Source organism: Coturnix japonica, chromosome 14 (genome assembly GCF_054131305.1).
Source record: "Coturnix japonica strain WE chromosome 14, WE-NBRP24, whole genome shotgun sequence".
NCBI classification, from domain to species: Eukaryota; Metazoa; Chordata; class Aves; order Galliformes; family Phasianidae; genus Coturnix; species Coturnix japonica.
The window spans coordinates 10693674-10719768 of NC_140676.1; the positions used below are offsets into that span (position 1 = coordinate 10693674).

Consider the following 26095-nt stretch of genomic DNA (forward strand, 5'->3'; position numbering starts at 1 on the left):
CCGCACCGCGCCGAGCCGCCGCCCGCTGCCGCCTTACCACGCCGCCTTACCACGCCGCCGCCTGCGCCCCTCCGCGCCCCGAGCCCGGCGGCGGCAGGTGGGTGCCCGGCGCGGCGGCTGCGCAGCGTGACCGCGGCCCTGCCGGGCACTATGGGACTCGTAGTTCGGCCGCCCGCAACCAGCAGCATCACCGGCCGCAGCCCCCGGGTACCTGCCTGCCGGCCCTGTACGATAAAGGCCAACCGAGTCATGTCCAGAGCACGGTTATTGCCCGTCACCTTCGGATCGTTGTCATGAGAGTGAAGGTGGAAAGGGACGAGATCGTTTGGATGCTTTTCTGCTCTTCTTTTCATTCCTTTGAATGATTTAATTTGTCTGGGCTTTGACACCGTGCCATCATTAACCAGGAGTTTGTGTGTAATCATAGAATCATAGGACGGCTTGGGTTGGAGGGGACCTTATAATCATAGACTCATAGGATGGCTTGGGTTACAGGGGACCTTAAAGGTCATCGAGCTCCAACCCCTGCTGGGTGCTGGGTGCCCCCCAGCTCAGGCTGCCCAGGGCCCACCCAGCCTTGAGCACCTCCAGGGATGGGGAACACGCAGCTCTGGGCAGCAGTGCCCAGGCTTCACCACCCTCTGAGTGCAGACTTTCCTCCTAACATCTAACTTCCATCTCCCCACTTATAGTTTAAAGCCATTCCCCTTCGTCCTATCACTATCAAACCATGCCAAAAGTCAGCCCCCTTCCTGCTGATAAGCTGCCTTCATAATACGTAACACAATTTGAATGCGGCCCCTGCAATCAGTCTGTCCACAAGCAAATTAACCACAGGACAACACGCTCAGTCCAAGTGAGGCTGTCAGTGCTGAGCACCAAGCAGTGAGTCACCAGCAGCAGGAAAACTGCTCCTGTGATTAAAACCTCTTTAAGTTTCATGACGTGTTGGCAAGAAAATGAGACATTCCCTTGTGAAGAAGCTGAATTTTCCTATGGAAAATCATTCGGTTTGGGTAGAAGCTCCACTGCCAACATGGTCCAGTCCAGGCATGAGACAGGGAGATGTGGACTCTGTCATTAATGTGGATTAAAACTCCTTTTGGGTTTTCTCCAGCCTGTAGGACCAGGGCTTGAATGAGTTACTGAAAGTGACTCATATTACACAAACACTGCAAAGGGAAATGGACGATATCAACACAGAACAGAAGTTTGCTTCGGGGTGTTTGTTTTTTTGATAAACTTGGGTGAGTTTTGTACTCAGATTTTCCTGTCGCCTTAAAATGTATTTGAGTTGAAACTCTGTTTCAGTGAATGGGAAGAGCCCCCCCCATGGCAGCCTTTCCTTTAGGTTGTACCTGCTGACAAACAAATGTACACAGCAGCAGCACACCGACGTGTATGGGAACAACGTTCTCCTTAAAACAAAGCACACAAGGTAAAACACATCACATCTCAGTCCCATCCATGAGCAGGGGTTATGTTATAATTTATCCCTCTTTCTTCTAGACCTACAAAATGAAAATACCCTTTGTACTATGAGGGTGGTGAGGCACTAGCACAGGTTGCCCAAGGGAGGTGGTGGTGCTCCATGCCTGGAGGTCAGGCTGGAGGGGCTGTGAGCTGCTGATGGAGCTGTAGGTGTCCCTGTTCAATGCAGAGGAATTGGGATAGACGGCCTTTGGGGGCTGCCTCCAACTCAAACAATTCTATGATTCCATTCTATGAGAAGATAAAATAATACGATATTGCTCACATATCTGAGAGGTGTTATACCCCATGTGTGGTGTCTGCTAAGATACACCTGCATCAAATGACTGTGACTGTCAAGACTGACCACAGGGTGCTGGTTGGAGGGTACAGCCCCAAAGTGCTCCTTTCTCCCTGCTACAAATCTTCACACAGCACTTTGCCTCCAGGCCCCGAGCAGTCTGGCTGCTGCCTCCCCACCAAACCATCACCCAGTGAGTGCTGAGGTTTGATGCTTCTCCAGCACCGAGCTGAATGCCAGCAGTTTGCATCTATGCAGATCTCTAACTGGAGCATACAAAAGCAAACCTCCTCTCCCTTGATATTTGTAGCCAAAATGCAGTCGGTTGTTCTAAACTGTTATGTTTTGTTTTTCCTTTTAATAAAAAAGCAGAGGGGCTCCTGTGATCTTTTCATCTGTTTTCCTCATAGCATGGCTTGTAAGACTTTGCTTAATTAATTCCTGCTTGAACTGGGGTATGTCTTTTAGACCAACATCTGCTCCTGATTACTGTGCTGTGCATGTTCTGATCCCTTCTCTTAAGGCCAGCTGTTGATCAAATGCAGTGACCTGTACTTAGAAGCTCTTGGTTCAGAGACTGATCAGCAAGCCTCACACCTCGGGCAGAGGCAGCATTGTACAAGGTTGAAAAGACCTCCAAGATAACTGAATAACACTAACTTAAACTCAACAGTTGTTTCTCCAGAGCTTAATTCCTGTGAGCCCTTCTGTATCCATAGCACACTGGATCCTAAAGACACGCATTTAGATGTGGGTATGACACTTGCTGTGGCAGTAATGGTAACAATAAATACCTGTACTTACTGATCTGTGGAACTGCATCTCAAATGGAGTCACCAGGAAGGAATCACTGGAAGGAACGTGATTTCCTCCCTCGTGGTTTGTTTCAGCCTGCACTGAGCCACTCTCATCACAGATTATAAAGGATTGAGGGTCCAAGAGTTATAGGGCTGAGGGTGCAGGTGCTGTGTTTGTTCATTACACTTTTACTGGCAGTATCCTTCCTCTCTACATCCTGCATCAGGCAGGGAGATATTTCCGTGTCAGCCCGCGGTCACCGAGCTGGCGCTCTCCATTTATACCCCACAGGCAGTCAGTAAATACAGCACGATTTAATCAGTTCAGGATTAGGGCCGAGCCGCTGCCTGTGCTGGGACCGGGTCACCTCAGCTCTGTGGAGCTCCCACCGTGCACAGGGTCCGCTCAGCGCTGCGTTGCATTGGCCACGCTTTCCTCACTGCTGGCTAAATGAAAGCGTGTCTCAGCCTCTGAAACAGCCATCCCTGTGCTCATCCATTTGAGAACACTCTGTGAACCCTCGGATACACACGGCGCTGTCAGCTCGGGAACTGCCCGCCCTGACGCACCGCCCCGCTCTGAGGCCCGGCCCGCTCCGCACTACAGCTCCCGTCACACCCGGGGGCGTTGCGCAGGCGCGGTGCGGTGCGGTGCTGGGAGGTGGCTGTGGGAGCTCACTCGCTGCCGCCCGCCCGGGTGAGTGGGGAGCGGCCGGGAGCGGGACGGAGCCGGGGGTGGGTTGTGCTGTCCGGGCAGCGCCGGAGAAGGGGACGCGGGGCGGGAAGGGAGAGGAGTGAGCGGAGCGCTCAGTGCGCGGCCCGGGAGCGGGAGCGGCCGCTGCAGCAGCTCCGCCGCCCGTGGAGGGAGGGAGGGAGGGAGGGAGGGGGCCGGGTGGGTCGGTGCTCGGGCCCCGCTGCCCTTTGCGGCTCCGACCGCCGCTCCGTTCGTCCCTCCCGCGGTGCCCGCAGCCTGCACCGCTCCCAGCCGCACCCGCCCGCTCCCTGTCGCTCCCCGGCCCGGCTGGGCGGCTCCCGCCGCTCCTCTCGGCCGGGCGGCCCCGGGGCGGCTGAACGGGGACTGCCGAACGGGGACTGCCTCGGCCCGGGTGCGCTGCGGGCTGCCCCGCTCGGCCGTGCGGGCCTTGAGCTGCGGCTGTGGGAGCTGTGCATGGAGGACTGGCCGCGTCTGTCAACTCGCTGTGTGTTCTGTGCAGCTCACACAGCGTTTGTGGCACTCGGTGAGGAAGGACGCTTTTCCGGTGGCTGACAGGGGTGCTCGGAATGGAGTTGACATGAGAGTCTTCCGGCAGCGAGCACCGTGCTGCTGGGGCTTTAAAGCATTACATATGATAGACGAGCACAGAAACGTGACATCTGATGCTCGAGGTGAAAGGCGACAGGAAAACAAGCAATGTAACGTGAATATGTGAATTCCTTCTGCTATTAAGCTGTAGGCTCGTATGTTTTGCAAGCTTTTTTATTTAGTAAGCATAAATGTATGACTTCAGACAGCTTGTATAGCTGATTTGTTTCCCTTTAATTGAAGGGTCTGTAGAAGTTTCTCTGAGATGGAGTGCTGTGAATCAGTGCCTCTGAAGAGGTGAAGAGAGTCCAGGGGTTGCCTGAAAAGCTGAGGTCAAAGGCTCCTGCAGCAGCAGTGCTGCACTGTGAGCAGGGATTGCCTGGGGCTGTGATTTCTGCTGGAGGAATGTCCACCTGATAGGTGATAATGGGGCGTTTGGCCAGTATGTGGCACGTAGCAGGCCTCCTTGGGATGCTTCTGAGGTGTTCATCCCTCTGTTCTCCTGTCCGTGCCCTGTGTTTGGTTCTGATCACAGCACCTGCCTTGCAGGTGTTGGATGATCAGGTCTGGCAGTGTTCTGCAGGTGGGTGCACTGCCAGGGCATCACCTCTGCTCTGTGCTGAGCTGCTGGGCAGGCACTCCTAGTCTCCAGCTGCCACTATTGGTATCCCATAGGCCAACAAGGGCATGGATCTGCTGCCAAGTAGTAGGTGACAGGTTTTCCCAAGGTGTGCAGGAGTAGGTTGCATTGAGCAGCACCAGCTGGTGACCTCGCTGTTGCTGCAGGCCCCTGTTAGCAAGATTACTGCCTTAATATCACACAGCTGTGGAACTGGACAGGAATGCAGATCATAGTCACGAGTCTTGTGTGCATCCCGGGTGCCCTCTGATATGGAGCAGGACTGAGCGGGAATGCAGATGTTCTCCCATCTCCTTTGCTATGGAAATGTCTATCCCTCATTGTGCTTTCAGTTATTCAGTGCTGCTCTCTGCTCACCTCTGTCCCCGTGTGGCTGTGCTGACATGCGTGAACTTGTGAGGGCTCTGTTTGCTCCATATAGAACTGAGCAGATTGTTTGTGTGAGCAGAATGAAGCCTCAGGCTTGTTTATGTAGGAAAATAGCCCAGAACAGCTCTTCCTCGCTTCCTGGAGACACATCTGCAGGCACAGGAGAGATGCCACCTGCTGGCTCCGTGTCACCCAGCCAGGGGATGTCAGCTGCAGTGCCAGGTCCATCTGCCCTGTGCTAGGTGGGCACAGAGGGCTGGGGGGTATCTGAGAGCCTTCTGGTGTGGTGCTGCCTGGCCACAGTGTCCTCAGGTGCTGCGAGATGTCCCAGGGAGCTTGTGGGAGTATTCAGTTAGATAAAGTCATTTTTCCTCTTGGTTTGGTGCATGAGGATACCTCAAGAGCAAAGCAGTTCATCAACAGTTAATATGTAGCTTTGCCACAGTTACAGTTACTCATGTTGGGGTCGCAAGAAATGATGTCCTTACATATAACAAAAGTTTGCAAAGAAAACTGGGGAGTGACTGGTTTTAAACTTGTTCATTTGTTTTTAATGTGCATTTAGATAAAAATATCTTAGTTGTAGATGAAGTGCGTGGATGTTGCTTGACGGCCCTTCAAGGGATGAGTCTGGTAGTTATAAAACAGCCTGCAATAAGGTAATTGCTCTCTTCTCACTTCCTCAGTTGTTCATTGATTCATCAGAATATCTTCCTTTCTAATATATCTTCTCTAATAGCCAGCAAGTTAAAACTTGTTTGATTGTAAGAGATGGTTGTTTCCACTACCTCAGATGTTTCTTATGTGACTCTCAAGTTGCTGCAATGAAGCACTTACTCTCCATGATTGTTATATACGTGATAAAAAGATTCTCAGCAGCACTGTTACCGTGAATAATGGAAGGCAAGTGAGAAAACCAGATGTGTTTGGTGGGAGGTGGAGGGGATGGTTTGATCTGCTGATGACTTTGGCTGCCCTTCATGTCCTTTTTAGGCAATGAGAATTCCTGGCACCATGCTTTAAAACCTGATTTTTAGCACGTTATACATACGTATGGCTGATACTTTGATAGATATTAGGAAACGTGTCCAAAATGCCTTGAATTTGCTGGGTCACAGGTGGTTCTCTTCTTGCTAAGAAGAGTCTCTGTTACAAATTAATGTGGTTTTTTTGCTATAATGCTTTTTTTCCCCTCTTTGTGTGTGTGTGTGTGAGCATTCCAGGATTTGAAGTGGACACTTTAATTATGCTGTAGAGGCAGGTGAAGCTATGGGTTATGACCCGGGCATTAATGATGAGTCATTTTCTAATATGAAAGATGTAAATCCAGTAAATAGAAGGTAATTAATTCAGAGTGACAGCATTTTACAGCTATTTATAGAGCGGAAACACAGCCTGCCTGGATGTAATGTATGGTTGTGCTGTGCTACCCTCGGTCACAGTAAGGGGAGCATTACCGTGCAGCATGCTAACTACTCTGCTCCTTGTAATTACCAGTTAAATTGACACCTTTTAATATTTGGATGCAAATGGCCATGCAGAAACGTGGTAAATGGCAGCACGTTGATTTAGGGCTTGGGCTGTGCAGCCTGGTCACAGACAATGCTGTGTAAGCGGCTGCAGGAAATGTTTTTCTCTTATGATAGTGTTTAGTGTTTTAAATTGTGCAGAAGAGGAAAACATTAAGGCTGTAGGAATGAGAAGTTTGCATGCAGATTGTGTGGCATGTGCTGCAGCTGCAGTGTAGTTGTTCTTCGGCTGGCGTGCAGCTCCAGAAGCAAATACTGTAGGGCTATAGGACGTGGTGCAGCAGCCAGCAGAGATGCTTCTCTGGTTACTTATGGAACACTACTTTGAAAAGTAGGTAATTAGCTGTAAATGTGGTCCTCGCTGGGTTGCAGATGTTGGTGGCAGCTGGAAATTTACCACCCCTGCTAAAGCCAGATAGACTTTACAGGTGGAACAGCCTGACGGCCTGGCTGAACCTTCACATGGCTGAACCTTCACGTGCTCAGCTCTGTTCAGTGTCTCTGAATTAAAATATCCCAATGGCTGTGTCACTGCCAGCATTCAGAGAGAGACCTTTCTGGGGGTAAACAAATGAGGAGAAGGAATCCCGTAAGCCCAGTCCATTGGTATAACATGGCTATGCAGCCTTTTTACTTAAGAGGTAATAACTTTGTTCATCTGCTTTTGAAGTACAGGGTAAGCCCAGGTTAGAATTCATGTAGCTACTATATGTGATGTGATCATCCAAACTGGAACTTGGGCTCCATAGAACAAATAGCATTTGCTATTTCCAATAGTAATATTAGTGAGCAATTACGCAGCCTGTTATGTCCTTTTGGTACTGCTGTTTCATAGACATCGTGTTCCCTAAGCTTTGCATCAAGGTGCTTTAATTTTCATCTGACAGAACAGAACGGTACTTCAATTGCAGTGATATAATTAATAAACATCCTCTGCTTCCCCTGTAAGTAATGGGCGAGGATATGAATCACTAATAACCAAATCTTGTTTGTATTGACGTACTCCTTTACTGGCCTTGAACAGCAGCAGCAAGTATAAAACAGCTGCTCTTTTGACTGAGTATCTGTAAAAACTGGTGGCATTAAGCTGGGCTTATAAATTGGGGTATAACTGTTGTCTCCTTCCCACCCCATGTCCTGCCCTGCTCTGTGGGAAATACAGCTTTGGAGTTCTCAAGAGAATTAGGTATGGCTGTGAATCTTAAAATATGTTCAGCTTGCTTCTGTGTTGTTGTTTTAGCTGTTGATGTGATGGGAAAAGTGGGCTTTGCAGGGTGGGATTCTGCTCAGGGAAGAAGCAAGACTTCTGAGTGCTCTGTGTCTTTCATAGACCAGCAGATCAGTATGAATAAGGGATTAACAACTTACCTTTCAGAAATGCATTTAGAAGCTGAATATGCTTTTTAATTGGGATATTTACATTAATTATGGCTATTTTTTTCATAATCCTTTTTTCCCTCCCTCCTTTTATAGGTCTGGTTAAGAATAAGAGTTGGGTTCTGAAGCATTTGAGCAACTTGCTACTGCCCAAGTCATGACGCTCCCATTTCGAAAAGACTTGGACAAGTACAAAGATCTTGACGAGGATGACATTCTTGGCAAATTATCAGAAGAAGAACTGAAACAGCTGGAAACAGTTTTGGATGATCTCGACCCTGAGGTAGGTATTAGCACAGAGAAGTTATTTCTTTGCATTAGTTCATAAATTAGTGTGCAATAACTTGAGACTTTCTGTTACTTCAGCTCAGCTTGTAGTTAGTATTGTCTTGGATGGAATTTTTTCCTAGTCTGCTAGCAGTCTTATTTACGGATACGTATGTGTATATAATGTCTCAACAGGGTTGTTTCCTGTTTGCTATGTGAACACAACCACAGTAAAGGAAAATAAAATAGGGGTTTGTCAGGAGGAGCTGTGTGGGATTTATTTATACAGGAAAAGTTGCTCTTAAGTGATCTTCTTGAAAGAAATTACTTAGAAAGACCTGTTCAACTTTCCTGTTTCTGGTGTTGGATGGTAAACAGCCCTTTGCATCCATTTCAGTTTTGTTACTTCTACTGTTGGATGGGAGAGAGAAGGCACTAAACTCTTCCAAAGGAGGATTCCTCATCCTGTATCTAGCAGCCTATTGCCATTCTTGTACCTTGCTGACTTTGCAAAGAGGAAGCAAAAAATTTCTCAACAGCTGGACAGTTGTCAGTGTGGGATGTTAAAGAATATTTTAGCCTTCTGGCTGAATGACGTCTTATATAGGTTCTGCAGGAAGTGTCTGAATCCAAGACCAGTATTTTCAGCACCTGATTCTCTCTGTTCTTGTTTATTTAGCACCAGGTTTAACTTTCAACTTGATCTTCAGGGGTTGCTTAAGAATTTTGTGATTACTCATTTTGTTGTACAGCAAATTATTCCTGATATTCTGGTTTGCTTTGGTTTCTAGATGTTTTACTAGAGGAGAACTGGCAGATGGGATTGACTGTCTTCTTATGAGTCTGAATTTCTGTTTGCACATCTTTTTTTTTTCTTTAGCTGAAATATGTTGATGTAGCAAGAATAAAAAAAGCAAAACCATGGGAAAAAACAGCAACTTGAATCAGGTCAAAAGTAAAAATACTTGGTGCTGTTAATAGAGAGCAGCATGGACAGTTGTCTTAAGCACAGGGAAATTAGCGGTGGAGGAAGAAGTCTGCTTACTGACTGTCTAGAACTGTAAATAGCAGAAGTTTATTTGTTCTTCAATTAAACAGTGCCCATTCTAGAGAAGAAGCACTAAATAACTAGCAAGCCTCGTACTGGGTTCTGTTGTATGTAAGGATGTTGAGTTTGAACTTTGAGGAAAGGGAGGGGGAGGAAGGAGAGGAATCTGAACAGGTTCGCTCAGACTTTTTAAGCTGTATTTATTTGCTCCATTTTGTTTTGCAGAATGCGCTTCTGCCTGCAGGCTTCCGACAGAAGGATCAGACTGCTAAAAAGGCCTCGGGTCCTTTTGACAGGGAACGTCTCCTTGCGTATTTGGAGAAGCAAGCTCTTGAGTACAAAGACAGGGAAGACTACGTGCCTTTTACAAAAGAAAAGAAAGGTAACAACACCATTGCCTGTGTAGGTAGTTAGGAAATTTGTGAAGTGGGCCAGCCTGAGCTACTCTATACCAAAGTTTAGCAAAGCAATGGCAGCTCGACTGCTTTGTAGTCCATGGAGTGCCTTTGTGCAGAGGCAGGGTGTTTCCTGTTCCTGCCTCCTGTGGCACTGGGGCTGGTGTGCTGTGTGTGTAGTGCAGGAAAAAAAATACAACTCAAAAGATTTTACCAAAGGTTGTCAAGTTCCGATGGGGATGACGTTTTCCAAATAAGAGCTACTCCTGGATTTGTTTCAATAGTAACGAATACTGTTGTGCCTCTAGCTTATGCCTCATGGTTCTGAGTATAGACAGTGATATTTGTAATACTGGACTGAATTTGAAACACAGCAGTAGAATGATGCGTCATGGTAGATACCCAGTAATGTCTGGCATTATTAGCCTACAGCATTTTTGAGCAAGTGGTGTAAGCAATCATGTTGTTTTCCTGGTATTGTTAGTGAAAGATTTTAATAAGACTGCATAGTTATTATTAGTTAAGTATATACTTAACATTGCAAGAAGCCTTGAAATCTGGCAGTGGCTTATGATGTAAAAGCTGTGGAAACACAGACCTGATGGAATAGGTGCATCATTAAAGCCTGGGATTCTAAATCTTCTGGTCTCTAGGATTCTCACTGGCTCAAAATGGAATTCACTTTCAGGAGAAAAGAAAAAAGAATGCACACTTAAATAATCTATTCTTACAACATTTATGTTTTCACAAGATGTGTTCCCAAACTTACTGTGCCTTACTGAGTATCACTGATTGGGACAGGAGCTCCCAGTCCTGCACTGGCCCCACATGCAAAGCAGGAGGCTTTTGGCTCTCACCAGTGTTTGTGTGCTGCTCCTGAGTCCTAGCTTATCTGAACCCTCCCCACGCCATGGCAGGTCTGTTGCAGTAAGAACTGACAAAGCTGCCTTATAAACTGTGTTCTGACTGCTCAAGATGAATAGGCTCCTCTCTTAAGAACTGTTCCTCCTTTCGTAAGGGTTTGCTACCAAGCCCTGTAGTTCTGCAGAAATTTGTTGTGAATCATTGCTTATTTGAGACTTGAGTCCTCATTCATTATTGAATTTGTATACATGACTGTAATCATGCAGTAGATCCAGTGATGTTTTTTTTTTTTGTGGGGGTATTTGCATTGTAGCTGTAGCTATTGTTCAACATTAGTCTCTTTCCTGAAGGATTACAGAGATTGTCACTTTATAACATGCACAAGGGTGGTGACGCACTGGAACAGGTTGCCCAAGGAGGCTGTGGATGCCCCATCCCTGCAGGCATTCAAGGCCAGGCTGGATGTAGCTCTGGGCAGCCTGGGCTGCTGGTTGGTGACCCTGCACATAGCAGGGGGTTGGAACTGGATGATCATTGTGGTCCTTTTCAACCCAGGCCATTCTATGGTTCTCTTGTCTAGCTTAACACTTTTCTGTGGCTCTTAGTTGCTGATGGAAGAGTTTTCTGACTGCATCTATGCAAGTACCCAAGTAAAGAATGATGCTGGGTAGCACTGGGTGCAGATGGCAGAGGAAAGTACCTGCCATTTTGGTCCTCCCTGTGCTGCTGCCTCCATGGGCAGTATCTAGGCTCCTGTGTTTCCATCCCAGCCAGCTTCTTGCCTGACAGACCTGCTCGTGTGTGCTGGAGACAGCACAGTGGTCTGATGGGAGAGTCCAAGTATGTGGCGTTGCCTCTGGTGTTTGGCAATCCCTTTCAGCTCCTTCAGGACTAAGGTTGGCCAGAGAGAATTTCATCTAATGAGCACTTTGTTGTTTTGCACATATGTTTCTTTTCCCATCAAGATGTACTAGTGCTTCGTTCCACTTTGTGGTTCTGTAAAGCCTGCTTATATATACATGCACACAGCAGAGCTACTTGTTTTGGTTGATAAAATCTGTGAGAACTGCGTAGGAAAATAGAAGGGTCCGACTGTAACACATCTTGGTTAAGAAAACTCAAATGTCACTTCCTTTATGTAATAAAGTATTACTAAACAGCAGGCTGGGTGTTGCAATATGGCATGCAAATTTAGTTAATAAAATTTCCCATATCTTTTGAAGAGGATTTACTATAGTAACTTCCTACTTTTTTTTAATATCATGAAGGAAGAAAATGACATTGAAAATGAAATGTCGCTTGCTTTCATCCAAACAGAAATAATGTGAATACAGGTGGAAATTCACGCCCCTGTTAAATGAGAGGGAAGAAGGCTGGCTGCATTGCAGGGTAGCTGAGGGATAATCTTTTCCGCCCTTGAAAATTCTGCAGTTTGGTTTTGACTTGTTGCAGCGTTCATGTCAGGTTTGTGCAAAAATGGCAATCCTATATCACTTAATCCATTAAATCAGGAGCTCGTGATCTCTCATCAAGGTGTGAAAGGGAGGAGAGTAAGGATTAGGGTAAGGACTCTGTGCGGATAAAAAACCTAAAAACTAACAACCATCCTTATGTAATTTTCTGTAATGTTAAGAGGAGGGAAAAAAGGGCCGGCTCCTTACTATTCTGTTTGACTAGATAAGTGCAGCTGGCAAGTTATGGAATGATGTGGGTGGAACATTTTGCTTGGTTATGCTGCTAATTCAGAAGAAAACTGTCAACCCTAAGCTTCAGACAGAAAGGATCTCAGGAGAGAGAGGGATCAGAATTGTAGCTACTTTCTCGGTGCCATTTTTGTGAGGCAGGGTTGGCTATCGTATTTGTGTATGTCTGGCTGCTCTCGCTGGTCTAATGTGGTCTAATTACCCCTTCCATGGAGTAAGAAAGGAGGAATCTATCCTTCTCTGCTTCTCTGTCAGTAGAACCAGTGTCTATCACGGTGACTGCCTGCAGGTTTATCCGAGCAGCTCAGCCTGGGTTGTTACCACCCCTGGTGACCTTGTTTCCCTACTTCCCTCTTCCAGTCGTCCTACTTCGTTTTAAGTTAACATATTATTAAAACAATGTTCATCTTTTTAACTGCTAGGCAATGTGAGTTCTCCAGATTTTAACTGTTTTTTTGCTGTGTTGTGAGATGTGGAAGATGTAAAATCACATAAAGTGCCCTGTTATAGTGAGATGAATAGTGCTGAATGAATGTGATGCTTAACAATCCCTAAATTGTTATATTTTATTTTTCCAGTTCCTGGCCTGGTTTCAAGAAGCATCCTTTAAAACATACTTTGTTTTTAAACAAGATGTAATGACTTCAGTCACATTCCATTCCAATTAAGTGTTGAACCATACAGTGAACTATTGTTGCCTGACGAATAATTCAGGCAAGAGATTCATGAAACCAATGGGGTAATAATTTAAACAGAACTGGCTTTGTCTCGGTATGTGGCCATGAGCATGCCATGCCAGAAGGATTTCCCAAGGCACAGTGCAGTGAGCAGGATGCCCCATCCCAACAGAGGAGTGGGGCTTCAGCTCTGGGCACTGGTGCCCTGCCCACGCTCCTCACTCAGCTCAACCAGGTTCCATGCTTCTATGAACAGCAAAATGTGACAATTATTGCAACTGATACAAAGCAGAAGTGTACCTGACATTTGTGATGTACTTTCAGCTGTGCAGTGTAAGGCATTAGCAAAGTACTAAATAAATCAAGGTTTCTACTTCTAGACTTTGCCCTCATCTCGTTGTACTTATCCAGCTTTCTCTCAGTGTTCCCTTCAGGCTGTGTTTCTTCTGCTTTTTGTGTGACTTCTGCTTTTTCTTATTCTGCTCTATTGCCCAGAATGTATTGTTAGGTTGACATAGGTGTGAGCTATTTTGGTGCTGACCTGCCTGGCTGGTTTGTGCTGTGCTCGGTCACTATTTGAATTTAGGATGCTGCTTCCCCTGTTTGCCTTTCAATCACTGGTCTTTAAAGGAAATGTGTTACATGTTGTGAAATGAAGTTAATATATTGTATGAGCTTTGAAGAAACAACTTGTCCAATTGATGTTCACCATACGAGAGCCCTGGAACAAAATAGCATGTGATATACCAGTCTTAATGTACAACAGTGTTGTAATTCACAGCCACGTGTTCTGTAGACAAATAATGGATAACAGTGCAATTTCCTCAGTAAGACACTGAGGAAAACAACTTTTCTAAGCTGAATTTCAAGAAGATTAATGTTTACATACACTCGTAAGCAAGTTGATGAGCATGAGCCTGTTGTGTGGTAACACCTGGTGATTGAGTTGTGGATCAAAACAACCTCTGTTCCTCTGAATTTTTACTGAATGAAAGGTATATTGGATATGTTAGATGTTGTGCGCCCTTCTTCATGAAGTCGCCGAGGACAGGAGGTTGCTCTCAGGTGACATCTGGTTCCTCTTCCTCGTCAGAGAGCTGCAAAACTGATGTGGAGCTTTGTTCTGGCCTCCTGCTCGTGGTCACTGGGTGCCTCCTGGGCTGTGGGGGAATGGTGCTGGCAGTGCTGAGTGCATGGCTGCGCTGAGGACTCCTGAACACTCTTCAAGGCCTTCCATGCCATGTTGGGTACTGCAAGCAGTGTCTTGTGTGCTTCAACACACATCATTCAGCTCTCCTGCCTTTAGTGGGTTATGCTGCTTGGTAACTTGGAACTGTGAGTTCATTCTGCTGCAAAGAAAGGCTGTGACTTAATCCCAAGATGGAGATCATTTAAGATGTTAGCCAAAGCCATGAAACACCTGAATATATAATTATTACAGAGCTCATATGGACATGTCTGAAACCTGCCTTTTTGTGCTGTGGTGTTTAATCTTTGCAGCGTCCTTGTTGGCTGAAGAGCAAGGAGGATGCCATGTTTCTTTGTGCTATTTGGAAATGTTCCACCTAAAAGCCAAGGAAGCTGCTCATTGTATAGACTGTGCAGATGTGTATTATAAAACCAAGCAAAACAAAAAGAAAAGGGGGGAGGAGGAGGTGGGGGGAGGAGATCTCCAAAGTGCCTTGGCAGCAGGCTTTGAGTTACATCATGGTCCCCAGAGGTGGGGAGGTGTTTTTTTGAAGCATTTGCTGATTGCTGGAAGCAGGGAAGGACTTGCTCTCATGTACATGCTGTGAATCTCTGAACTCTGGGCTAAGGCGAGTGAATGAGAGATTGTATACACAAGGGTGTGACCTGGTTTATAACAAAAACTGCTCCTGACCCAGTTCATGTGCCTGGAGTTGGCTGTAATTTGTACTTCTGGAAGGGAGCGGCTTTTAACATTTTGGTTTTAAGAGAAACTTTTTTTTTATCTTCTTTTTTTAAGCTTGTCCCAAGAGCTGGACAAGTATGGGTAAATTTAGTCTCATTTTTTCAGGATGTAAATGCTTGGAATCTGAAGGTCCTAACCTGTGAACTGAAGAATTACTTAAGATAACATCAGAAGTAGTTCTCTTTTGTTGTGGGCACTGTGTGATGTGCTAGACAGGGGGCTGAGCTAGGTTAAAGTGAAGTTGGTTTTAAAAAGCATAACATTTAGGAAGTTGCTTTTAATTGAGCCCTGGTTGCTTCTCCCCCCACCCCCTATCTGCTGCACAGCTACTTGTGGTGAGGAATAAGAATCAGTAGCTGAATGGATTTGAGAAGATAAAAAGGATTGTGAAACTTCTCTGGTTTGGACTGTTCAGCAACAGGGCATAGTGTGAGTGGAACTAAAGCATTAGTACAGGTCTGGGGATAGAAGGCTGTGCTCCTTCCTGGGTTTTTTCCCAAAAGAAATAGAAGGCTCAGTCAAGAGCTGATGTTAAGGCTGGGGGAGATCCCACAGTGCTGCCAAAGCACCCACTCTTTGGATGCTTACGCTGCACTGTAAGACGTGTTGAAAGCAGAAATCTTGAAAACTTGAGAATCTTTAGTTTGATTTAACTGGAAATAATCAGAAGAGGCATCGCCAGGATCAGAAAATGTCATTCAGTGCTTTTTGCAAAATCACAGAGTGTCTCGGCTTGGAAAAGTGTTCTATAAGATGCTTTCTTACAGTGCTGTGTAGACACTTGTTGCCACAAGTCTGTACCTGGTATTTTTGACAGGCCTTCTTGCATAGTGTAATTATCATTTCTCATCTGGAAAGTAAAAGAGAAATTTAAACAGCAGAATTCGTAGGACTGGTCACCTTACAATAGGCAGAATTTCATTCTCATTCTTGTAAGGTTTTTATTTTTTTATTTTTGTTGAACACATGGAGTTCACAGAAGAAGCCAGCTTAAGAATAGCATGAGATGCACTGATGCTGCAAGTAAAGTGGTGTGAGTGGAGGCTCGGGCATTCAGTCTCACCATTTCCCTTTCTTCCTTCTCATGCTCTGCCAGCCTCACTTATTTCCTAGTCCATGTGACTGAGGGAAAACAACACAGATGCAGATGATGAAGGGCTTTAGGTTGTGTGGTGCTGTTCAGAGCGCTTCAGAGGATGGTGGACACCTTATCACGTGTTATCTCTTTTAAAAATTCCAGTTTAAGCTGAAAATTATTCCTGCCCCAGAAGGTGATACTGATACATTGAAATGGGAGTAGAAGATTCACTGTGTCGGGTGTATCAAAGTAGTCAGATGCATTTATCACTTGTGCCTTAAACTGAAAGATTCCTTTAAAGCATCTTGTCGCTGGGAGGCATTTAGAAATGCTAAAGTTAGTTTTAGTCCAAACATGTAACAAAATACACTTGTATGTGTATGAGGAACAAAATACTCTGCTCCTGGCTCCTGCCCAGCTGGCCTGCTGCTGGGTGGGGGATGAACTAGAGTGCTCCGTGGGAGATGTGGAAATGCCTTATCGTGGGTATGGAAGGGTGGATTCCTGAAGTAACTGAGAAGTCTTGGATTATGGACATCACCTTCCACCCTTGGGAGCAGTTAAGTGCTGCTGCAAGCTGTGTCCTCAGCTTTGGCTTCTGGTGGCCCAGGCGGGCAGGCTGAACATGCCCAGATGGTGACAGCCAAGGTGGATCATCCTTGTCTTTAATAAGATGCCCTTAAAGCCTTATCTCTGGCTTTCAAGAGCAAATGGAACAGATATCATTCCTTTGTTGCCCACACTATCTTGGGATTTCTAAAATGTTATATGTATCCCTTATGAATAGAAAAGTTTAAAGTAACTATTAAATGCAAAGTAATATAGAACTTTTCACTTTCTTTACTCTAGGGAAAATATTTATCCCAAAGCAAAAGCCTGCCCAGTCTTATGCGGAAGAAAAAATTGCTCTTGATCCAGAACTGGAGGAAGCCTTGACAAGTGCCACAGACACAGAGCTGTGTGACCTCGCAGGTTAGTGCTGTGCGTTTCTTTATGTTGAAAGTATGACTGGGCCGCTGCATGTTTAGAAAGTAGAGATGTACAATTAATGTTAGAGGGTGTTTGTTGTCTGAAATGTAGTAGAAACTACTATGTAGGTCAAATTAAATGCTAGTCTATTTGCAGCGTATCATCTTTATTGCTTCGTGCTGATATATAGGAACGTTTTGGCTTAAGATTCCCAATTTTAAAACTCAGACTCTTTCATTACATTCCTCAGGCCTGGCTGCTTTTTGTTTAGTGTTCATCACTGCTTTTTCATACATATGTGTTGATATGTGCTTATATTCCAAAAGCCTCAGACAAGAATGCTTTGGCTGAACTGTGCTTACAGCTGTGATGCCTGAACCTGGTGTGGTTGAAACTTTCTGTGGCATGAAAGCTAACTAAAAAGCCTTTTCTACCACATGAGAAGTTTTTCTACTTCTTTTTGAATTAAGAGATTCAGTGGGTTATTGTACTGGTGATCTGGTGTTTTATGGACTTGAGTTGTTATTACTTAAAGGAACTCTGCCCCTAAGCTGAATTAGCCAGGGACACTAAAATTGTTCTTTCTTTTTCCCTATTAACAGCTATACTGGGAATGTCCAACTTGATAACAAACAATCAGTTCTGTGATATAGTAGGAACCAGTAATGGGGTTGGCAAAGACAGCTTTTCAAGTAAGTGTTTACACAAGTGCAAAATAAATGTGTTATTTGTACTGCAAACCCTTACTGTAGTGTTAACTACTAGTTGAGTTCTGGCAAGAGTGGCATTACTTACTTATGCTTAAATCTATTCCATAGTTAATGGAGAGATATCTCTGGAGAGATGGAAGTGGGCACAGAAGTGCATTTGTGTGCCGTTGCTTTTAGGTTTAATGTGTGTGTTTGTAATTCAAATCCTGTGTGCTTTCTGGAAAAAAGCTCGTGATCAAGAAAAGGAGAAGGGCTGTGGGAACATTGGAGGAGGACTGAACTTGATAAAAAATATAGTCAGAAATGATGGTATACTTCTTGGGTGAGGGAGAGATGTGAAGACTGAGGAAGTGATCTTTAAATACAGTAAACATTTGATATATGTATCACATGTGCACAGTGAATGTATGCAACTGTTTGATTGCAATTGTATCCCTTACTTTTCAGATATAGTAAAAGGTGAAAAAATGTTACCTGTTTTTGATGAACCACCAAATCCCACAAATGTGGAGGAGACTCTGCAAAGGATTAAAGATAATGATTCCCGTCTTGTTGAAGTTAATCTAAATAACATCAAGGTAATTACCTGAATTATGCAGGAAATAGGCTGCCTTTTTTTTGGCAGAAGACACTTAAAGCTATACAGCTCTATGAATGAGTGGATACAATGGGCTTATTGTAAGTATAGAAGCCTTCCTGCAAAATGTTGCAGTGTGCATTAGCTGCATGTTTCTGGTCTGAGATAAAGCAGTAAGCCATCTTGGTATCTTTCACAAAATACATACTCTAAAAGTCTCAGATTTTCTTACTGTCAAACCAGGTTCCTGTTGCTGCCAAGCTGGTGACAGTTGCAGCAGTTCACCATCATGGAATTAACTACTTTATATCCTTTGTGCTTTGTGAAGCAGTGTGCTCTCAGTTACTGCTAGTGCAAACAAAATGGTGTTTGTACCTAATATTCTTCTGATTCTTGTACAGAAGAGCTGTCAGCAATTATCAGCTCTTAAGAATTGCTTTTCAATGTGACTGAACATTTTTGTGTGTGTATATATGTATATACCTGTAAGAAAAAAGAACTGTAACACAACTGACTTGCTGCAACCAGCTGTTTGTCACTGCTTTTGCACTGTCTCACTGGCAGTTGCTATTTGTTGCTATTAAAAAAATGCATGGTTTAAGAACATTGCACAACAGTGAAGTACTGGCCGGAGTATTTAAAAAGGTAACAGAACAAAACTGCTATTATATTGAACTGAGAAACTCGCTAGTGTAATTAACTGCCTAAAAGTATTCCTTTTACAGTTGGTTGGTACTACTTCGTAAATTGGTGAATTCTGAGGTTATTTTTAGTATAACACAGAGAATAGAATTCTATTGGTTTTGCCAGTTTAGAGCTCTTAAGTGATTTCCTCTGTGTGAGAGATTACTATGGTAGTGATAGTAAGGAGAATGTTCATGTAAGCTCAGTAACATTTCCAAGACAACCAAATATCTTTTAACCCTTCCATTGTGGCATTGGCATTAGTTTAATAAAGGTGACTTTGCCTCATAGAGTTGCCAACTGGCTGCTACTGCATCTTGCATGTAGCTCTGCTACACATCTAAGCCTTTACTGTGAGACTGCTGGAGACCAGCAGTGGTTAATAATATGGTGTGTTGTGGTATGAAGAGAATAAGGCAATGGAAGAATTTGGGGTGGAGAGTGGGGGTTAAACTTATGCATCTCAAGAGACTGACATGCTATTTTTATTTCAAGAACATACCAATTCCAACACTGAAAGAATTTGCAAAGGCACTAGAAACCAACACACATGTGAAGAATTTTAGCCTTGCAGCCACCCGAAGTAATGATCCTGTTGCTGTTGTAAGTACTTGTGCAAATGTGCTTCAGTGGGATACAAGGGGAAGTTAGGGTGGAAAGATGTCAGTAAGGGATAGAACAGAATTCTCTGTGTGTGTGTGTGTATAATTTTCAATATGAAAGTGATTAATTTCTTTTACTCTGTATTGTATGTTTACTTTAGCAAAGCTTTGCTGTATCAAATTTGGTAAACAATTACTTGATGACTATACAGCAATGCATCAGATCACGAGATAAACGGGAATTTCATTTTGCTAAGCTCCTTCCTGTTTTGCTTTCTTTCCTAGTGGTTTAATTACTAATGTTCATGCCATGAATTAGGAGCATACTCAAAATTAACTTCAAAGGAAATACAACTGAGGCTATAAATGCTCACTGCATTTTTCAACTAAGTAGAGTTTTGGTTGAAGAGAATAGTAAAATACCCATCTCCCTGGTCTTACTGCTACCACAGATGGGCTCAGTGCATTGGCATTAACAGTATTTAGTTTAACACAATTGAAACCAAAGTCTTTATGTTTGGTCCTGTTTTTCTACTCAGAATCAAAAGTAGTTCCATACTTATTTGCACATAAAGAGGTAAGAAAACAGCACTAACAAATGCGCTGGGACAATCCTTTGCACTTGTTTTAGCTTCAGTTGCTCAGTTAAGCAAATAAATAAACATTCAAATCCTTTGTTTTGAGTCAATTAAAAGGTTCCTTTTCAGTGGAACAGAAACATTTGTCATACGTAGAGGGTTGACTTTTGGGGTTCGGTACTTTATTGTTTTTACATGTTTTTTGTTCTTGCTTCCTACCAAACCTGTAGACACAAGCATTTTGAGTCAGATCTCCTGTTTACAAATTAACCATGTCTAATTCTCACTTCAGTTGGCTTAACCCCCTTTCTGTGACCTCTACTTAGCAGCTTGCATTACTTATTGCGTGCTGTGAAAGCTTACAAAATGGAATTGGTCCAATATGCTAATTTCAGACAATTTATATTCCGTGTAGCTTTTTAGTTTGTAACAAGAGTAAGACAGGCCTTTTCTTGACTAAGTACTATTAAAAAGAGAATGTAGTTAATTCCTGGTTTGAAAACTCACTTCAGCCTCAAGAAGTGAATACTTGCAAAGTTACACTATGCGTCTGTGAAGGTATTGCTCCTATTGAATGAGTTAGTGATAGTGGCCATTGCTCTGTACTGTGAAGCACTGTAGCACAGTTCAAAAGTTTAATGGTACTTTCTTGCATTCAAAGGCTCTTGCAGATATGCTGAGAGTAAACACAAAATTAAAAAGTTTAAACATAGAATCGAACTTCATCACCGGAGTTGGAATTCTGGCGCTGGTCGATGCACTGAAAGACAATGAAACATTGACAGAGATCAAAATTGATAATCAGGTAAGTGAGACTATGGTAGCATAATTAAAATCAGTGCTTACATGCTGCCTGTCCTTGTTGACAGACAAGTAGTAAGGTTGACAGACTAAGTAGTTTTAGGTTTCTTGTGATATTTAAAATGTTTTTGAATAACTATCTCATGCCGTATGTGTTTGTCTTTAAGATTTTCACAGGCATTTATTTCAAGAAGCACTTCTGTGCTTCTTTGTGCTTTAAAGTGCACAAAGATACAATAATGAGCTTGTGCCTTTTAGATTAATAAATACATAGGTACTTATTGGCTAATATGATGAAGGAATACTGATTGCTTTTTTATGAGGGGTGAATACACCTAAGCTCTGCTGTCTGTGTGTCTTTCATTTAAATAGAGGCAGCAGCTGGGTACTCTTGCAGAAGTAGAAATTGCCAAGATGCTTGAAGAAAACACCAAGATCCTTAAATTTGGATACCATTTCACACAACAGGGACCTCGAGCCAGGGCAGCTGCAGCTATCACAAAAAACAATGACTTGGGTAAGACCTGTCAGTCGAGAGTAACTCTTAAAACTTGTGCCACACACAATCATTTAAAGCTGTTTGTTTTTTTCCAGATTTTCCTTTTACATAAGCAGGAGAGGAAAAAAATAAGTCAACCAGTTTCAGATTTCTCCTGTGCTTTCACTCTTATTCTTCTGTTGCTTCTCGACGTTCCCTGTTTATGTTATTGCAAGATGTCCAGATGCATGAGTTGAGAACTTTTATCATAGTCTAGAGACAGGAAGAACATTCATATTCCAGATGTGATGTGGCAAGGGAAGAAAAAATTTTGATTATTTGGTTTTATTCAAATAAGACTAATTGCCTTTTTAAAGACTGTATTTAAATTTATTAGTGTGAGATGCCCTCCTCCATGTTAGTATGCCCAGTCTCATTTGGAATGCTTGAGCAGGGAGGGGTGAACTCAGTCATGTGCAGAAGTTGGCACAGTCACCTCTTCCCTTACAGCTCCATTAATGCACTGGTGCCTTCCCTGTCTCTCTTAAGTATACATGGTAGCAGTGCTGTTTTAATTTGCTACATTTAGTTTTGTTTGGAGCTCACATTAGAACACTAATTAAACAAAGCAACAGAAAATTGGTTAACAGTATAGCACGTGAATGGAAATCTCTAATATAATAGTGTCAAATACTTGAAGGGTTTCAACTATGACAAGCAAAAGGAGGTCAATATATTAAAATAGAATTGCATCTTAAAATTCCATTTCATTAAACTTTGTTGGGTTGGATGCTTTGTGATGTGGTAAGGACACACATCCCTTTGGTGCAAAAATGAGCCAGGCTGGTCAGTAGGAGTAGCAGGAACTCAGGAAGAGATCTAATAACAGAGAATGCTTTTAGGAAGTCAGAGTTTGGTTTCCTGATCTGCTTTCCTTGTAGTAAAGTTTAAAGTGGAGGCAAACATCTCTGAAAGAAAGAGAGGAGTTTTTTTTTCTTGTCACTCTCTGTGTCTCTGTCCTTTAAGGCTTCTCTTTTGGCTAGTTCTCATTCTGGAGTTTGACTGCTGGAAATCCATATTTCTACTGATATCTTGCCTGTTTTTCCTTGCTTTCTCAGTCTGGAGTATCCAAGTAAAAAATTCTGCAAATACCTTTTCACCTCTCCAGCCCTGAAGCTGCGCGGACAGGTTACTCGGAGTGCCCACTTGGGTGTCAAGCACTGAAAACCGAGATGCTCATTCTTTCAGTTGTCTTTGTACGTGACTTCTTTATATTAAAACAAGAAATGAACTCTGCATCTTTCTCCTTTGTCTGCACTGTGCTGTACTGCTTCCCCTTCCTTCTCTGTCTGAAACTGCGTGCATATTGCCTTTAACTGCATGAGTGGAGAATTAGAAGGCATTCAGGGAATCCTGCATAAAGCCAGAGCAGCATGTGAGCATTGGTGATTTTATTCATGGATCTTTGTTGCTTTTGCATTTTATGGTAACTGAATATTTGTATTAATAAATGGAATGCTTTAGGCTATTGAACGTAGCATCATGAAAGGTGTTTTAATTTAGTTTTGTTCTTTTGAGTGTGTATAAGTTTAAATGTGTGTAAATCTTATTGGGTGTTTTTGAAAGCCTTACATTGTTTCCTTCAAAGCCAAGTAAACTATGGCAATAAAAACAAAGACTAACTGGTTACATCTGCTTACTTAAAGTAAAATGAATAATGTTTCCTATATGATTCTCCTAACAAATATTTTAATCTGTTCTTATGGAAATGGTGGATAATATTAAATGCTGATGACTTGAGACTGTACCGCATGAGCCTTTATGCAGCAAAATAGGGAACCATACTGCATACCAATAATGCAGAAATATGTAATATAGTAACAACAATAGTTTAAAATACATCTTTTTCTGTTTTGTTCCAGTTCGCAAGAGAAGGGTCGAAGGAGACAGTCAGTAGATCTTGTTAGAGCTGTGTGAAGATTTCAAGGGTCTTCAAAGCACGCTCCTCACGGTGGGCTTTGGCAATCTTGGACTGCATTTACCTGGGTTAGAAGGGAAAAGACTGGAAACCCCATTCCTTTAAAGCAAAGCTATATTAATAATCTATTGGTATGCATCACGTTTTTCATAACCACACCAATCCGTGTACAGATCCAGTTTGTGACTGTTTTTGTTTGGTTTTTTAAAAGAACTTTTTATTTTGTATTTTAAGACCTTGGCTGTGCTTTCTACTAAAACTGTAATCGCAAATCAATTGTATAGCTGTCTGTAGTCAAAGAATGGGACTTTCAAGATCACTGGGCATATAATGACCCAATTGAAATGTTAGATAATCTAGGGGTGCTCATTTACATGAAGGGGTATGTATGTTCTGGAGAACAATGCTGTAGTCATAACGGATTCTTCACACAATAGTTGGACTCATTGTTTAGAGCTGTTCATCCTTGTTCATATGCACTGAAGGGAAATCTTTCACAATTGTCTTATTTGTATTTTTTTTTGTTGTTTTGATTTGTTCTTGATACTGTGATTAAGTGTAAACATCCCTTAAAAACAGGCAAAAATAGACTTTTTTTCCAAGAGATTTGAGGGACTAACTAAAAAAACAACAAAAAAAAGTGGGAGCCTTGAGAAAAAAAAAAGGTAAAATCCCTGCAAATCGGGTTCTTCCTTATTCTGCTCAAGTCCTAAAAGCCTTTTTAAATGTCCCCAAATTGTAACTTGCTCTGTATCTAAACTGGACACTTGTAGACTACCATGTGCTCATCAGCATTTAGTTCATAGCCTTTGTTTAAGAATTCCTATTGACATGCATAACTATTATGGATTTCTCTAGATGTCATGGACAAGCTTTTGTTAAATTTGCCTAATTTAGTACAGGAGAAACAACCTTAATTATAAAAGTCAGTGGGTCCTAGGGTTCTGGCAAATGGAAAATTCTTTTTTACAAGCTATTGCATTAAATTGTTAGTGCTTCATATAAATGTATAACTTTTCATGAAACAATGAAGTAACGCTTTCTTGAAAGGCTTGATGTTTGGAACACTACGACTCACAGAAATTAACCAATGTGTAGTGTCAAATTTGCATAATACAGTACTTATTCAAGCATTTCAAGGCCTGTATCTATGCCAATTGCTAAGGCCGCAAGAATCACTTAAATTTCTGTACATAATCAAAGTACACGTATTTGAAATAATGAAAATCTAGGGGCTTTTTGCTGTGGGTCTTTTGGACTGTACCGTACCAAGCTTATTTTATGTCACGAGACCATAAAGTAACAAAACATTGTGAAGGACTGCTCAGATATATTTATGAGAACTCAACTGACAACTCTTCATCAAAGGATCATCATGCAGTGAGCATTTTATATATAGGAGATGTATAGGACTGAAACTTTTTTTGCATCGCGTTGTATGTACTATAAGAATTAACAGAGCAACCCTCTGACACTGTGCCTCTGTTATAATTTTCTGTGAATGATGTCTTGGATTTTAGACAGGCCTTATTCTGCAGATGACTTCCAATTTTACTGCAACTGTACAGCATGTACAGCAAATTCCAAACTATAGTGCCTTCAATGAAGATGTATTTAACTGGTTTTTAACCGAGGAAGAACATATTTTTCCTGTTTCAAAATTGGCCTTTTATTGACTAATTACAAATAAATGTGTGCTCTGAAAAGCTATTGGAATCAATTCTATTAAAACCAAAGACTTTACGGAGTGTAAGTTTGAAGCAACCAAGAATGATCTGACTAGTAGCAATAAAAAAGGCTGCTTCTGATTTTGGCTTCTATGAGTTTTCAAGAGCTTCCTAGATGTTAAGTCTCACATACTATGGGTATATTCACAAGTTAAGTGGTTTTGGTTTTTTTTTGTTCTTTACAGACAGGAATGATGTATAAACATGGCCAAAGCCTGTAATGTTCTCAGTTGCCTAAAGCTGAACTTCTCATTCGCCAGGCACCATAATAATTTTGTGTCAAAAAATAGTCTATGATGTTTTCCTTCTTTTCCTGAATGGCTGCATGTCCATGAAATCTCTTCATGTGTTGTGATTCTGTGACAACTTGTTTTATACTATAAAACAGGATTATGCAGTTATGTCCTACCTGAAGATGAAGGAGAAAAATGAATGGCTGGATTATGGAAATGATAGCTGAAATCTCTTTTTTATTACTTTATAGAATCAAGTTGAGCTGGTTAATACCCCAAGGGTAGAGGCTTCTAATTTCTCTCAGGTGTCCTGTCGTAGGCAATAGTAGAGGACCTTTCTTAACTGGTTAACTGCTCAGAATTTGTTTGTCGGCCCTTTCAAGGTAGGTATCTGACAATGGGCATAGAAAACTTCCCCTCAACTGTTGAAAGACATTTGGCATGGAATATGGAACGGTTAAAATGACTGTAACACTTTTGTACCTACAGTATATAACCATTTTGGAATAAATGAAAGAATTCAGTCCGTAGCCAGGAATCATAAACAGTCTTAAGCCAAGCTGAGTGCTGGGATTTAATGGTTTCAAGTGTAGCATACAACTTTGAGTGTAGAAGTGGTATTACTTTGATAACTAGCTACATAAATGCAAGGTCTTTTTCCAAAGGAGGTGGTACTCTCTTCTAGATTCTTTTCCAGGTTTAATGCAGAAGCCAAATAACCATGCATTGTTGATTCCATTGGCTCCACTCGAAGCATGGAAATGTAGACTATATTCCAAAACAATTATCTACATACTGTCGTATTTTAAAGAAATAGCCTCATTCTCTCTACACCTTGTAGGCTATAAACGAGCATGTATTCAATTTAAATTTCCATTGAGGAAATGTGAATTGAGTTTTCTAGCTTATCAGCACTATATGCTGTCAGACTGTAAAGCAGTAAAATTTTTCGAATGATTAAACTGTTGTATCGCTTTGTTTGTTTCTTGAATAGCATTGCGGTATTG

General features: G+C 42.6%; 2 protein-coding genes across 11 annotated transcripts in view; one reads left to right on the forward strand and one right to left on the reverse strand.

Annotated features, from left to right (window-relative positions):
- Positions 1 to 655, reverse strand: part of TMOD2 (tropomodulin 2) — a 28906-nt gene extending 28251 nt beyond the window's left edge. Inside the window, exon 1 of one of the 3 annotated variants that reach the window (XM_085515560.1) lies at positions 212 to 655. In XM_085515560.1, the coding sequence (XP_085371686.1) occupies positions 212 to 425 (214 nt within the window). In that variant the 5' untranslated portion in view covers positions 426 to 655. Of the gene's footprint in view, positions 1 to 37; positions 96 to 211 lie in introns of those variants that run through there. The other 2 variants (XM_015872824.3, XM_015872820.3) reach the window with 2 other exon arrangements.
- A 2543-nt stretch (positions 656 to 3198) lies between these two features.
- LOC107318689 (tropomodulin-3) lies at positions 3199 to 26050 on the forward strand. 8 transcript variants are annotated; one of them, XR_001557444.3, is made up of 11 exons: positions 3199 to 3303; positions 7883 to 8069; positions 9327 to 9483; positions 16601 to 16723; positions 17323 to 17412; positions 17878 to 18008; positions 19187 to 19294; positions 20533 to 20676; positions 21045 to 21189; positions 22269 to 22406; positions 23073 to 26050. XR_001557444.3 is itself a non-coding variant. In XM_085515562.1 (10 exons), the coding sequence occupies exons 2-10, from the start codon at positions 7944 to 7946 to the stop codon at positions 23105 to 23107; spliced, it is 1059 nt and encodes a 352-aa protein (XP_085371688.1). In that variant the 5' UTR covers positions 3199 to 3303; positions 7883 to 7943; the 3' UTR covers positions 23108 to 26050. The 8 variants fall into 8 exon arrangements, 4 of the variants coding, with proteins under 4 accessions (XP_085371688.1, XP_015728303.1, XP_085371690.1 ...); XR_001557443.2 differs by having other exon boundaries at positions 3199 to 3265; XR_001557445.2 differs by lacking the exon at positions 3199 to 3303 and adding an exon at positions 3874 to 7595.
- Positions 26051 to 26095: the final 45 nt, after the last annotated feature.

Coding starts and splice junctions, on each gene's coding strand:
- LOC107318689 (XM_085515562.1), top strand. CDS start 7,944: ATGACGCTCCCATTTCGAAAAGACTTGGACAAGTACAAAGATCTTGAC. Junction 18,009..19,186: donor TTAATCTAAATAACATCAAG/GTAATTACCTGA, acceptor TTTTATTTCAAG/AACATACCAATTCCAACACT. Junction 21,190..23,072: donor CACAAAAAACAATGACTTGG/GTAAGACCTGTC, acceptor GTTTTGTTCCAG/TTCGCAAGAGAAGGGTCGAA.